At 39.1% G+C, this 14,943-nt stretch overlaps 1 protein-coding gene across 1 annotated transcript in view; it reads left to right on the top strand.

Annotated features, from left to right (window-relative positions):
- Positions 1-9,295, top strand: part of LOC139750064 (uncharacterized) — a 278,496-nt gene extending 269,201 nt beyond the window's left edge. Inside the window, exon 18 of the mRNA XM_071664399.1 lies at positions 8,791-9,295. Within this exon, the coding sequence (XP_071520500.1) occupies positions 8,791-9,018 (228 nt within the window). The 3' untranslated portion in view covers positions 9,019-9,295. The remainder of the gene's footprint in view (positions 1-8,790) is intronic.
- The last annotated feature ends 5,648 nt before the right edge of the window (positions 9,296-14,943 follow it).

Raw genomic sequence — 14,943 nt, 5'->3', positions numbered from 1 at the left:
GTTCAAATTATCGATATCAATCAGTGGCATTGACCATATTGAACTTTTCTTCAACTTTTACACAGTTCCAGGCAGGAATTCTTCAGACATGAGCTTTTTCTGTGAAGCCATAGATATTTTTTTTTTATATGGTTCCCAAGATTCATACAAATATGCATTTCTTTTGTTGGGAATGTTGTTAACACATGAATATCAGTATATGTTTCCACAATCCTTATGTTCTTTGAAACTAGAATACCATCATAGCTGCACAGTTGCTAGCTTTCATTGGATGGATTCTTCACTCGTATACACATTTTCATAATGTGATCAGACTATTCTTCATGAGCTGGCAATTTTAGAATTCCCAACCACCAAATATGAGCCACATAAGTGTATGAAACCTTGGTTGCTGTGCATAGCTGCAAAGGTTAAATGCATGAATGCATGATGTGAATGGAAGGGCAAAAAAATTTAATAATGAGCCTGGTGCCAGTCCAGATATTCGAGAAGAAGGATGTTAATACAGTAGAGATTAATGAGTGATTAAAAAAGATATTGAATTGGGCCTGGCTTGAGAAGAGTTGTTGTTGCCATTGGCAAAACATCTTCCAAATCAAAGTGGATGAATGATTCCATTGACAGTATTTTGGATGATTTGTTAGAGGGGTTAAAGAAAACAAAAAGAAGTGAAACTGATTGTCCTATTTTGCAATAGATAAATGCATGCTAGCCTTATTCAGTTTAGATGTCATGATACAATTAGCCTCAAGTCTTAAGCTTGTTATGTAAATGATTACTTGTTTAATGTTGTTTGGTAGGAAATGCCATCCTGAAATGAATACATAATGGAATTTCAGAAGGGCTGAGTCACCCTGCTATGACCAATTTACTGTTAGACAGTCATTGAGGATTGATGACTTCATCAGTCATATGAGAGAGAGGGTCTTCAGTCTAGTTTAGGTGGTGGATCTTGTACTTTGCTGTAAGTGTGTTTAGTGCCAAGCATTAGTTGAATGAAATCCTTGAAGTTGATAATGAAAACGTAGTTATCTTCATCCTGTTTCAATGTTATGGTCTTGTCTAGGTTTGCCATACTAAGTGTATACATCCATTGATATATCTGAGTGAGGTTAGTGCCTTAGGAAAGTCAAGCCTAGTATATTTCAGGATCAGGGGTACCTTAGTTTCAGGAGTAGCTCCAGGATTATGTAGTTTCTTTTATAATGATTTATGATGGAGCTAGAAGTTGCTTTCATTGTCTCTATTGTAAGTCACTATATCCTCAAGTCCTTCTCCTTCATTCATTGAGAGCAGACCATCATAAACTACTGTGGCTTTAGCCATAATGACAAAAGTAAATCAAGCCCTGTGGAATGGGCTAGAAGGTATTATAAGTTTGGTTTTTGGTAACACATCTGGTTGTGATTTTGACCAGATGTAGAGAAATTACTGTTCACACACTCCTAGTTAGCTTTTCTTTTTACTCTATAATGTAATCACCATTGATGGGGACTGCTCCAAGTAACTATGTCACTGGCACTGTCTGACACAAATCACTTTGGCTGTTACTTGCACTGGCATGATGCAACACAACACCTGGGCTGGCTGATAAAATGATGACACAAGTGGCATGCAGGATGACTAGGTCACACATCTTACCTCATTTCCACCTTAACCAGCCTGTTACGGGGAGAAAGCTTTTCATTCGGGGGGCCCTATCTATTGTATGTTTTGTACCATCAAAAGAAAATTAAATCTTTGTAAGTTGCCAGCATTCACAATCTCCTTGCTTAGACTCTTCCAATCATCCACTGTCTTACACTAAACCAGTATTTCTTTACATCCCTCTTAACCATCTGTCCTCAGTTACTTGGCCTTCAGTAACTGTGGCACTGCACCTTGTAAAGAACTGTTGACTGTCAGCATCTGGCACTGCATCTTATAAAAAGAACTGTTGACTATCATCATCATCTGGTTACTTTAGGGACTTAAATGTTGTTATTAGGTCACCCCCTCTCCTTTCTTTCCTGAAAGTTGGACAGCTGTGTAGCCTGCAACCTTGCATTATAGCTAAGATCTCTTAAATCTATGACCAACTTGGTTTCTCTTTTCTGAACCCTCTGGATCATGTCATTTTCTTTCTCAAGATGTGGGGATCATACCTAAGAGGCACAATATAGTTTCAGTCAAATATTTGTTGTGAATAGCCCACAAAATGTTTCCTTATCCATGTACTTGAATGCAATCTTAATACTTCCCAGCAGACAGTTTATTATTTCACAGTTCTGATTTGAAACTAAGGGGATAGATTAAGTATAATGTCAACCCCTAGATCCTCATTACCTTGAATTGATTTGAGCTGAATTTCATCTATTTGTGATAACTTTGGAGTTTGTCCAGATCCCCTTGCAAGCTTATACAATTATTTTCATTCCTTCTCTCATGACCTTGGTATCACCCACAAACATGTTTAGGTACAAGACTAGTCCTTTTAGCAGTTCATTTACATACACCAAGAAGAGATGTGCTCATGACCAAGTACTGTGGCACACCATTTTTATCCACCACCCATTTTGAGAATGTGCCTCTTACCTATATCCTAAGTTCTCTCCTGTATAGGTAATCTTCAGCCCATTGATAAAGTTTACCCCTTATCCCTGCCTGCAGCTCTACTTTCTTTATCAACCCCCAGTGTGATACACTCTCAAAGGCTTTCTGAGTCAAAGAATACATAGCCTGCCCATCCATATCCCTTTGGTCTAAGGCCAAGCTCACCATGTCGTAGAAGTCAAACAGAGTCATGAAACAAGACATCTTTTCCCTGAAGCTATGTTGTTTCCCAATGAAGAAGTTTCTTCTGTGCAGGTAATGGATTATTTTTTTTTCTGAATATTTTTCCAATGTTTCACAAACAACACTCATCAATGAAATAGGCCTGTAGTTCAGTACAGTTTCTTGGTCTCACTTCTTACAGACAGGCATGATTTTTTGCTGTCTTTCATATCTTTGGAGCTACCCCTTCATGTGTATATTTTCATATTGAACAGCATTTTGAGAGGCCTAGTAAGTGACTCAGTGCATTCCTTCAGCACATATTGGGAGACTTTACCTTGTAAGGATGAAGTTGTTTTAATAATCTACATATTTTTTTTTTGATAATCTTTGTACTTTTCATGACTTCTTCACCCTCCCATCCTTTTAATATTGGTATGGTATTACTATCCAACATAAAAACACTTGAATTTATCATTAAGCTCCTCATACATCTACTTACCTTCCTGGTGAGTTCTTCCCTCTGACGCTCTTAGCCTCATTAGTCGTTCTTTAGCCAGTAGTTTGCTCCTTTTGAACTTGTGGAAAAACTTTGGGTAGTCTCTTGCCTTATCCACAATGCTCCTTTTAAAGCATCTCCCCCCTTACCTTGCAGTACTCATTTCTTGCTCTCATGTTTTCTAATGATGGCCAGCTACAGTGATGTTTGTACCTTTTGAGTTCTTTCATTCACTTTTTGGCATTTCATGTTAAACTATGCTTCTTTCCATTTAATTTTGTGATGATGTGGAGTGAGAGGGGTCAAGAGGGGTTGTGTTTTCTCTCTAAGAATTGCAACATGGAGATTATTATAAATCACTGCTGAATGATTATCAGTTTGTTTTCTGTAATCTTCATGGTACCAGTGCTTATTTGCAAGGTGATGCATCTTACCACAGAACAAGGTCAGTGATCCAGTAGCTCTGGGAGAAAAATATAAAAGTATTGGACTGGTCAGGCAGTTTGCATGATCTAAATGCAATAAGAAATGTTGTATAAATCATTTTTGGCATGTAATGAAATATAAACTATCACTGTGCAACCTATCAGTGCCCAGGTTGCAACATGAAATCAGAAGAATACAGACACAAGATATAGACATAGACTACCTCAGAAAGTCATCAGATTCATTGCCAAACAGACTGAAACAGGCCATCAAAGCTAGAGGCAACATGACATAATACTAGAATGTAATTTTTATCTGCAAGGTAGCACCAGGAACAAAGAAAGGCTGCATCCATTCACATTCATTCTCTAGCTGTCATGTGTAATGTACTGAAACAACAGCTCTCTATCCACAACCAGACCCCACATACCTTTACATGGTTTACCCCAGATGGTTCACATGCCTTGGTTCAGTCCTTTGACATTACATCAACCCTGTATACCATGTTGTTCCAATTCACTCTATCCTTTGCACTCAATTCACCCTCCTGTATGCTCAGACCCAAGTCACTCAAAATCTTTTTCACCTCATCCTTCCATCTCCCAGTTGGTCTCTCTGGTCTCCTTGTTCCTTCCACTTTTGACAAATGTTTCTCACTGTCAATCTTTCCTTACTCATTCGTTTCATTTGTCCAAACCATTTCATCACACCCTCTTGTTTTCTAAACCACTCTCTTTTATTACTTACTTGATCAAACCATTTCACACCACATACTGTCCTAAGACATTTCATTTCCAACACATCCAACCTCCTCCTTACCAAAATGTAAGTATGTAAGCTTTATATCATTTTATGAATGTTTATGGATAAAAACATTAAACAAACACTTGGTGGCAAAATTGGACCATCTTTTTCTCCTAAAACGTACAGACAGTGGCTTGAAATATGGTTGATGAAATTCAGTATGAGTAAATACAAAGTAGTAAAGATGTTACGCAGTGGAAATGAACTATAGGTATCTATGTATGAGAGAGAGACTTAGGGTGAAAAGTTGTGCCTAACTTGTCACCAAGTAATGAGGATGGTACACAGTTGAATAAAGCCATGGCAAAATTATTATCAATAAGGAAATGAACTACAGGAATCTATGTTCAAGATTTGGGGGTCAACGTTGTGTCTAACCTGTCACCCAAGCTCTACTTCATAACTGTTATGGAGACAGACTGTATTATGGCAAACAGTAGAATCACATTTAACTGCATGGATAAGGAAATTTTCAGTAATTTATCCACTGTGAATTAGACCAAATTAGACCAAAGCCAGAATATCCTTACCAGGTATGCCCACTGGACTTAAACATGCACAAAGATTTAGTTGAAAGGGTCTAGAGAAGGATGATAAAGACTTGGTCTGAATGCTGAGTACAGCAAGAGCTAGTGGGCTATTTGATGTCCATCACTGAAGAGAGAAAAAAGTTATCTTCAAGTTTCTAATTCAGTTTGACGATGTCAACAGAGAACAGTTTCTTCACAAGATTCCATGGCAGAGCAGTCAGAACTCACAACAGGAAGCTAAGCTTAAAGTTTGTTAGGAAGGAGGCAAAAGTAATTTTTTAGCATCAGGTTGATGGATTACTGGAATGAAATAGGAGATGAAAGTATGAATGTTAGTAGTATGCAGAAGCTTAAAAAGATGTTTAATATGCAGAAAGCTCAAGAGGTGACTCTCCATGAATATAGAACTCCCTCCAAATATTGCATAGGTAAATACGATGATAAGATGTTTTGGAAGGAGGTAAATAAAGTGCGTAAGATAAGGGAACAAATGGGAACTTCAGTGAAGGGGGCTAATGGGGAGGTGATAACAAGTAGTGGTGATGTGAGAAGGAGATGGAGTGAGTATTTTGAAGGTTTGTTGAATGTGTTTGATGATAGAGTGGCAGATATAGGGTGTTTTGGTCGAGGTGGTGTGCAAAGTGAGAGGGTTAGGGAAGATGATTTGGTAAACAGAGAAGAGGTAGTAAAAGCTTGGCGGAAGATGAAAGCTGGCAAGGCAGCGGGTTTGGATGGTATTGCAGTGGAATTTATTAAAAAGGGGGTGACTGTATTGTTGACTGGTTGGTAAGGTTATTTAATGTATGTATGATTCATGGTGAGGTGCCTGAGGGTTGGTGGAATGCTTGCATAGTGCCATTGTACAAAGGCGAAGGGGACAAAGGTGAGTGCTCAAATTACAGAGGTATAAGATTGTTGAGTATTCCTGGTAAATTATATTGGAGGGTATTGATTGAAAGGGTGAAGGCATGTACAGAGCATCAGATTGGGGAAGAGCAGTGTGGTTTCAAAAGTGGTAGAGGATGTGTGGATCAGGTGTTTGCTTTGAAGAATGTATGTGAGAAATACTTAGAAAAGCAAATGGATTTGTATGTAGCATTTATTAGGTACAGTAGGGTTGAGGGTCAAGTCAATTGGGAGGTGAGTTTGAATGGAGAAAAACTGGAGGAAGTGAAGTGTTTTAGATATCTGGGAGTGGATCTGGCAGCGGATGGAAACATGGAAGCAGAAGTGGATCATAGGGTGGGGGAGGGGGCGAAAATTCTGGGAGCCTTGAAGAATGTGTGGAAGTCGAGAACATTATCTCGGAAAGCAAAAATGGGTATGTTTGAAGGAATAGTGGTTCCAACAATGTTGTATGGTTGCGAGGCGTGGACTATGGATAGAGTTGTGCGCAGGAGGATGGATGTGCTGAAAATGAGATGTTTGAGGACAATGTGTGGTGTGAGGTGGTTTGATCGAGTAAGTAACGTAAGGGTAAGAGAGATGTGTGGAAATAAAAAGAGCGTGGTTGAGAGAGCAGAAGAGGGTGTTTTGAAATGGTTTGGTCACATGGAGAGAATGAGTGAGGAAAGATTGACCAAGAGGATATATGTGTCGGAGGTGGAGGGAACGAGGAGAAGAGGGAGACCAAATTGGAGGTGGAAAGATGGAGTGAAAAAGATTTTGTGTGATCGGGGCCTGAACATGCAGGAGGGTGAAAGGAGGGCAAGGAATAGAGTGAATTGGAGCGATGTGGTATACCGGGGTTGACGTGCTGTCAGTGGATTGAATCAGGGCATGTGAAGCGTCTGGGATAAACCATGGAAAACTGTGTAGGTATGTATATTTGCGTGTGTGGACGTGTGTATATGCATGTGTATGGGGGTGGGTTGGGCCATTTCTTTCGTCTGTTTCCTTGCGCTACCTCGCAAACGCGGGAGACAGCGACAAAGCAAAAAAAAAAAAAAAAATTTATGGATCTGGAGAAGGTATATGATAGAGTTGATAGAGATGCTCTGTGGAAGGTATTAAGAATATATGGTGTGGGAGGAATGTTGTTAGAAGCAGTGAAAAGTTTTTATCGAGGATGTATGGCGTGTGTACGTGTAGGAAGAGAGGAAAGTGATTGGTTCTCAGTGAGTGTAGGTTTGCGGCAGGGGTGTGTGATGTCTCCATGGTTGTTTAATTTGTTTATGGATGGGGTTGTTAGGGAGGTGAATGCAAGAGTTTTGGAAAGAGGGGCAAGTATGAAGTCTGTTGTGGATGAGAGAGCTTGGGAAGTGAGTCAGTTGTTGTTTGCTGATGATACAGCGCTGGTGGCTGATTCATGTGAGAAACTGCAGAAGCTGGTGACTGAGTTTGGTAAAGTGTGTGAAAGAAGAAAGTTAAGAGTAAATGTGAATAAGAGCAAGGTTATTAGGTACAGTAGGGTTGAGGGTCAAGTCAATTGGGAGGTAAGTTTGAATGGAGAAAAACTGTAGGAAGTAAAGTGTTTTAGATATCTGGGAGTGGATTTGGCAGTGGATGGAACCATAGAAGCAGAAGTGAATCATAGGGTGGCGGAGGGGGCGAAAGTTCTGAGAGCATTGAAGAATGTGTGGAAGTTGAGAACATTATCTCGTAAAGCAAAAATGGGTATGTTTGAAGGAATAGTGGTTCCAACAATGTTGTATGGTTGCGAGGTGTGGGATACGGATAGAGCTATGCAGAGGAGGGTGGATGTGCTGGAAATGAGATGTTTGAGGACAATATGTGGTTTGAGGTGGTTTGATCGAGTAAGTAATTATAGGGTAAGAGAGATGTATGGTAATAGAAAGAGTGTGGTTGAGAGAGCAGAAGAAGGTGTTTTGAAGTGGTTTGGTTACATGGAGAGAATGAGTGAGGAAAGATTGACAAAGAGGATATATGTGTTGGAGGTGGAGGGAACGAGGAGAAGTGGGAGACCAAATTAGAGGTGAAAAGATGGAGTGAAAAAGATTGTGAGTGATCGGGGCCTAAACATGCAGGAGGATGAAAGGCGTGCAAGGAATAGAGTGAATTGGAATGATGTGGTATACTGGGGTCGACGTGCTGTCAATGGATTGAATCAAGGCATGTGAAGCGTCTGGGGTAAACCATGGAAAGTTCTGTGGGGCCTGGATGTGGAAAGGGAGCTGTGGTTTCGGTGCATTATTACATGACAGCTAGAGACTGAGTGTGAACAAATGGGGCCTTTGTTGTCTTTTCTTTGTGCTACCTCGCACACATGAGGGGGAGGGGGTTGTTATTTCATGTGTGGCAGGGTGGCAATGGGAATGAATAAAGGCAGACAGTATGAATTATGTACATGTGTATGTATGTATATGTCTGTGTGTGTATATATATGTATACGTTGAGATGTATATTTGCGTGTGTGGATGTGTATGTATATACATGTGTATGTGGGTGGGTTAGGCCATTCTTTCGTCTGTTTCCTTGCGCTACCTCGCTTATGCGGGAGACAGCGACAAAGCAAAGTAAATGAATAATAGATAAATAAAATATAATAATGAGACAGACATGAAAGATACAATACGAATGGAAATAACATGAACAAATAGTTAGAAAAGCATAGACAAAAATTCTTTTTTGAAGCTAGTTTTTTCCTCTTACTCTTCCACTTGGTCCCTCCTGAACCATTCATTTTCATATCTTGTCTCTCAGTCATGTCCTAACATTGTTTTATTCCTCTGACTTTTCTCCATTCAGTGATTTGAAAGTGAAAATTTTCTTTTCAATACCTTTCAGTAAAATTAATGACTAATTTTTTGCCCACAGTCTGATAATGTTCCAAATGTCAGCACCCTTGGAAATGGTAGCACCCTTGAAATTACTCTGAAAGATGGACAGCCTCTGAGCCTTGTCATTCCTGAGGGAGAGGATCCTACATTGTATGTCCAGAGAGCACTCGAATCAGCAGTTATGTCTCAGCAACAACCGGCTACACAGCAGCAACAGCAGCAACATCATCAACAGCAACAGCCAGTTCACTCACAGCCAGAATGATATGCATCCAGGATTTCTTTTTTATGGACTTTTCTTAAGACTGTAATGATTCATGTCTCTGTATATTTTGGAGGAAATCGTTTTTTTATCTTACTCAAAATGAAGACAATAAGTTACTTAAGACATTGCATCATATGCATTGAGTGCTCAGCCAATGAGTGTTGATAATCCTTAAGACTTGCAAAGACATTTGTCCATGATATCTTTAATGTAAATTCAAAATGGATTGCATGACTCATTATATATATAATATATTATTAAATAGGAAAAGAATTTATACTTGACTTTCTCAGCCACTTTTTATCTATGTACCCACCATGATAAAGTGGAATTTGCATGTATGTAATCTTAAAAGACTTAATTCCAGGTTAAATGATGCATGCATATAAACATGAGATATCATTATTGGTTTATAATCTTATATACACATATAGGTGTTACCAAACTCTTCATTGGTTTATAATCATAATCTTCTATACACACTTAAGTGTTACCAAACTCTGTCTACAGATGGTTATACTGTGAGTGAAAAGTCAGCTTGGTGAGGTGTATCATTTTATCGTTTCCCTACTCTTGCTTAAACCACAGCCTCACAGCTGCAAGAGCCCCATAGAGGAAGTCCTTGGGATTTATGATACTAATGATACTGTAATAATGAAACCATTTCCTTGTTTGTTCCTGACGCTATCTCACTGACACAGGAAATGGAGAATGCCTCTGAAAAAAAAGATATTTATTTTTCACACTTCTATACTTCACTGTTTCCCACATTAGTGAGGTAGTGCCAGGGACAGACAAAGAATAGACTTCATTCATTCATATCTGTTCTCTAGTTGTTAGGTGTATTGCACTGAAACCACAGCCCCCTATCCACAACCAGGCCCCACAGACCTTTCCATGATTTTGCCTGTCTGATTCATATGCCCTGGTTGATTCCATTGACAGCATATCAACCTGTGTATACCACATCAATCCTATTCATTCTATCTGATGAATGCACTTCATCCTCCTGCATGTTCAGGCCCTGGACATTCAAAAAAATCTTTTTCATTACATCATTCCATCACCAATTTGGTCTCCCCCTTCTCCTTGTCCCCTCCACTTCTGACACACATAACCTCTTTGTCTACCCCTCATTCATATTCTTCATATGCCCAAACCATTTTAGCACATACTCTCAACCATCCTCTTCTTTTTACCACACTTTTCTCTTACCTTACCATTACTTGCTTGATTAACCTACCTCATACTACATATTATCCTCAAGCATATAATTTCCAGCACATTCACCTTCTGTGCATTCTCATCTTACCCCATGCCATACATCCAAACATTGTCAAGACTACTATACCCTCAAACACTCCAATTCCGGCCATCTCAGACAGTGATCTTTGTTTCCACGCATTGCTCAGTGCAATTACAGGTATACCACCGATTTTCCAGCAACTGATGGTTTGGCACCTCCTTTAGTCTGGACAAAATTACGTGAGGGAACTTGAAATTACCACAGCCACCAGACTAGTTTACTGGACAGCCACAGATGGTGTTGTGTGTAGGGCACGCTTATAAACATTTTTTACACTACTTGTTGGTGATGATACCACAATTCTGTGAGATTCTTAGCTTATTTGGTTAAGTTTAACCCTAGCTATGACTTCTAAGAAATATGAGAGTGTCAGTCGTGGTGTCAAACGGAAGCACCAGTCCATATCGATCCAAGATAAAGTAGAACTGTTGAAAAAAATGGACCGTGGTGTTTTGGTACGTAAGCTGTGTGACATCTACAGTATTGGTTCATCAACTGTTTATGATATAAAGAAGCAAAGGGAGAAAATATTGAAATTCTATTCAGACAGCGATTCCAAGAAGCAAATGACAATAAGGAAAACTATGAAAGATGGTAAGGGTACTGAGCACAATTGAGTGATGATGGAATGGTTTTGACAGCATTGGAGTGATGTAGTGGATTTGTCAGGTAGCATGATAATGGACCAGGCTAAGTTATTCCATAAAGAACTAAACTACAACATGAGCGTGACTATAGTGAAGGATGGCTTCAAAGATTCAAGAAGCGTCATGGAATTTCAATGAATAAAGCATGTGGAGAAAAGTGGTCTGCAAACCACAAATGAGCTGCCGAGTATGTGGACAAATTTGCGAAACTCGTAGCTAATGAGCACCTCAGTCCTGAGCAGGTGTATAATGCATACAAAACTGCATTATTCTGGCGATGCACACCTTGGAAAACCTGAACAATAAAAGACAAAGATTCAAACAGTGACGCATCTAGGGGAAATAGCACCTATGGGCAAGCACTGAAATTGCTCCCCTGTCCAAACATATGACACCGATATTTTTTATTTCTTTTACCTCTGCCAAGGAGATGATGTTTTTACTGGCGTTTGTTTGTTTGTCTGTGAGCAACTTTCAACAAAAGTTATGAACAAATTTTGATGAAATTTTCAGGGAAAGTCAGAAATGACACAAGGACCAATTAGTTAGATTTTGGGAGTGATCTAAATCATTGTCTGGATCCAGGACACCATTACAGAAATATCAATTTTTGTGAATAACTATTAAACTAATGATGATATCAGTGTGATTCCAAATGCCAAAGATATATTTCAATGGTCACGAAACCTAAATCTTAAAGATCCGAATCATTGTATGGATCCAGGACACCATTACACCACTGGTGTCCCCCTTCAAGTGGCACCCAGGGCACCTGCCCTACCTGCCATACCCTAGATATGCCACTAGATTCAAACAATCTAATGACAGACTTACCATCTTAGGGTGCTCAAACATTTGATATTTGTTTAATTTCAATTTCTAGCAGTCCATAGTATACTTAGACACATGGGAGATGCATAATTAGTGGGTTAGAGGCGTGTTGATGAATTATTACTACATGACTGTGGTTGGTCCGACAAAATGGTTAATCTGACAAGGCTTTGGAACCAAGAGTGCTGGATAATCGGTGGTGTACCTGTATTTTAACCTTTGCCCCTTCACCCATCCTATGACACTTTTGCTTCCATGGTTCAATTCACTTCATGTCCACTCCCAGGTGTCTAAAAGACTTCACTTCCTCCAGTTTTCTTCATTCAAACTCACAACTCACACCCCAACTAACCTGTCTCTCTGTACTGCTAAACCAAAGGATCTTGCTTTTATTGACATTTGAACTCAACTTTTGCCAGTCACACACTTTCCCAGAGTCAGACACCAACTTCTAGTCTCTCTCTCTCTCTCTCTCTCTCTCTCTCTCTCTCTCTCTCTCTCTCTCTCTCTCTCTCTCTCTCCTCTCCTCTCCTCTCCTCTCTCCTCTCTCTCTCTCTCTCTCTCTCTCTCTCTCTCTCTCTCTCTCTCCTGCAATAGCAGAGTAGCACCCAGAGCAAATAAAGAGTGGCCATGTTTACTCACATTCACTCTCTAATTGTCAAGTATATTGCACCTAAACCAAATATCCTCTATCCAAAATGAGTCCCACAGACATTTTCATTGTTTCACATACATAGAACCCCTGCACTCCAGAAGGGATGTGTTTTTGAAAAAGTATTTACATTGTGAATTTCTGTAAAGTGAACCAAATTTTCCCATAGACATCTATTCCTCACTTTATGTAGAGTTATGATCTGCAAAAACCTCACACAGAGAAATTGCATATAGCAAAGCAATAAAATACAGAGAAAAATGGGATATGTGCAGCTGCTTCACAGGTCAACACTGATGGATTCTTTTGTTACCTTCACATTATGTAGCTTCAGATGTCGAAAAAACTTATTCAGCCATCATTTACTTTCTTGAAATGACTGGCTCAGCTACATTGTCTTCTGTGCTTGAACACTCACACATTTTCAGAGCTTTAGACCTTAGCTGAAGATCACTAAGGTTCCTTTCTTCTTTGTCTCATGCTTTATGTATAATGAGGGCATTTAACCCTTGTGGTTACCATGACAGACAATAGAGTAGAGTGGGCCACAACACTTTGAATTTTCTCTGCATTCTTCTTTATGTTATGGACTGTAGATTTACCTAGGTTGTAAGCATGCCCAAGGTCCATCACCAGCATCAGTGTCCCATAAGAGTTCTAGCTTCATTTCCAAGATCAGAGAGGTTCTCTTCAGTTTAGCTGCTGATTCTGGGAGGGAAGACATTGCAGGATGTTTTGATATCATATTAACAAACACAAACACAGTAAGTTGCTGAAAAATCACATTAGTAGGTATACCCAAATTGTACAAGCAGCACAGATCCACACTCAATGGTGGTAACTGAGACAGACCTGATGGCAGAAATGTGATATGCTCCACCCACAACTATGCTTACTCCACTTGCCAACCCTCACTGAAGTTTTGATGTGCTTTATACTTTGCATACCCACATACTAGCAAATCACTGACTACATTCAAAAGGGACTGGTGAAGATGGGTTTCTTACATTATAGCAAAATGGCTTATGGTGATCAAGCATAAAGTAAGGGTTGGGTGAACTCCCATGTTGTAAGTGAAGATCCATTCATACAGAAATTTTTCCAAACAAAAGTAATAGACATATTTATGAATTAGATATATATTGTAAAACACGTGTTAAATATAGTTTACACAGTTTTATCATTGTAATCACCACAAATGATACAATAAAATTATGCAACTTTTACTTAACAGAGATGTTGCTGAATGATGCATGAGGTGGTAGTGGCAGTGGGATGGTTTATCTTTGAAAGGTTACCTATGATTTTACAGCATTTTTATTGAAATATTGTTTATTTGTGTTATCAACAGAGAACTTTACTTTAGGAAAACAACAGATCCATGGCTGCAGAGAGGGCAGTGATCCTTTGGAGAAAGAAGTGTTCCTTGGGGGAAGCAGTTTTCCTTGGTTGCTAGCAAAATTGATGCACACTGCCCCACGAAGAATGAGTGTGTGATGACTGATACATGAGTTGACATGCACTGTGAAGTATGGGTAATGAAGTGAGTGAAGTGGCTACTGTGTTGTTGACAAAACATAGCCTACATTTATCTTTGAAAGATTACCAATAATTTTACTATAATGTTATTGAAACACTGCCTGTTTGGGTTAACACAGAACTGTACTTCAGGAAAATAACAGGCCCATAGCTGGGCAGGAACTGGTCTTCCTTTGGGGGAAGCAGTGTTCCTCACTAGGTAGCAGAGATGGCATGCACTGCTTCACAATTAGCAAATGTGTGTAATAGCTGATGCGTGAGTTAACATGTACTATAATGTATGAGTAATGTGATGAGTGAAGTGGTGATGGTACTGTTGACAAAATGTAGCTTGAATTTATCTTTGAAAGTGTGTTAATGATTTTATCATAATGTTATTGAAACATTGCAAATAAGAATTATTAACAGAGAATTGGTTGATGAACTGATACCAGTAGGAACACCAGCAAATGATGTAACATTTTTCCAACCATACTTACCAGTGTAGTTAAGGATATTGTTGTATTTTCACTATGATACAGGTAAGATAGAATCACTTATTCATATCAGCAATACAGATGTGTATTTCATCTAAAACTGGATTTGGCATTCAGTTCTACTGAGTGACACTTGCCACCTGTCATGAATAATCCTGGATATGGACCCATAACATTATGTTTATAAACATTTCAACTGGTATAATATGCTTACAGTTGTAAATAGTTTAATCTTGTCATGTCTAAGTTTTATCATTTGATTAGTGAGCATCTCTATCATAGCACTTCAGTATTCTTAGGCCTGATATAATTTGCTTACTGTTGTAAGTGGTGTAATTTTGTTGTGTATGAGTTCTATCATATGATTAGTAAGCATGTCTGTCAAAGTCACTTCAGCATTCTTAGGCTTCTGAAAAGCTGGGGTTGTTTGTTATATGCAATCACCAGTTACTCGAGTATATGTAATACTACTAG

This window comes from Panulirus ornatus, chromosome 9 (genome assembly GCF_036320965.1).
Source record: "Panulirus ornatus isolate Po-2019 chromosome 9, ASM3632096v1, whole genome shotgun sequence".
NCBI classification, from domain to species: Eukaryota; Metazoa; Arthropoda; class Malacostraca; order Decapoda; family Palinuridae; genus Panulirus; species Panulirus ornatus.
Note: the sequence above shows the minus strand (reverse complement) of the source record. Positions and strands in the feature narration are given on the sequence as shown.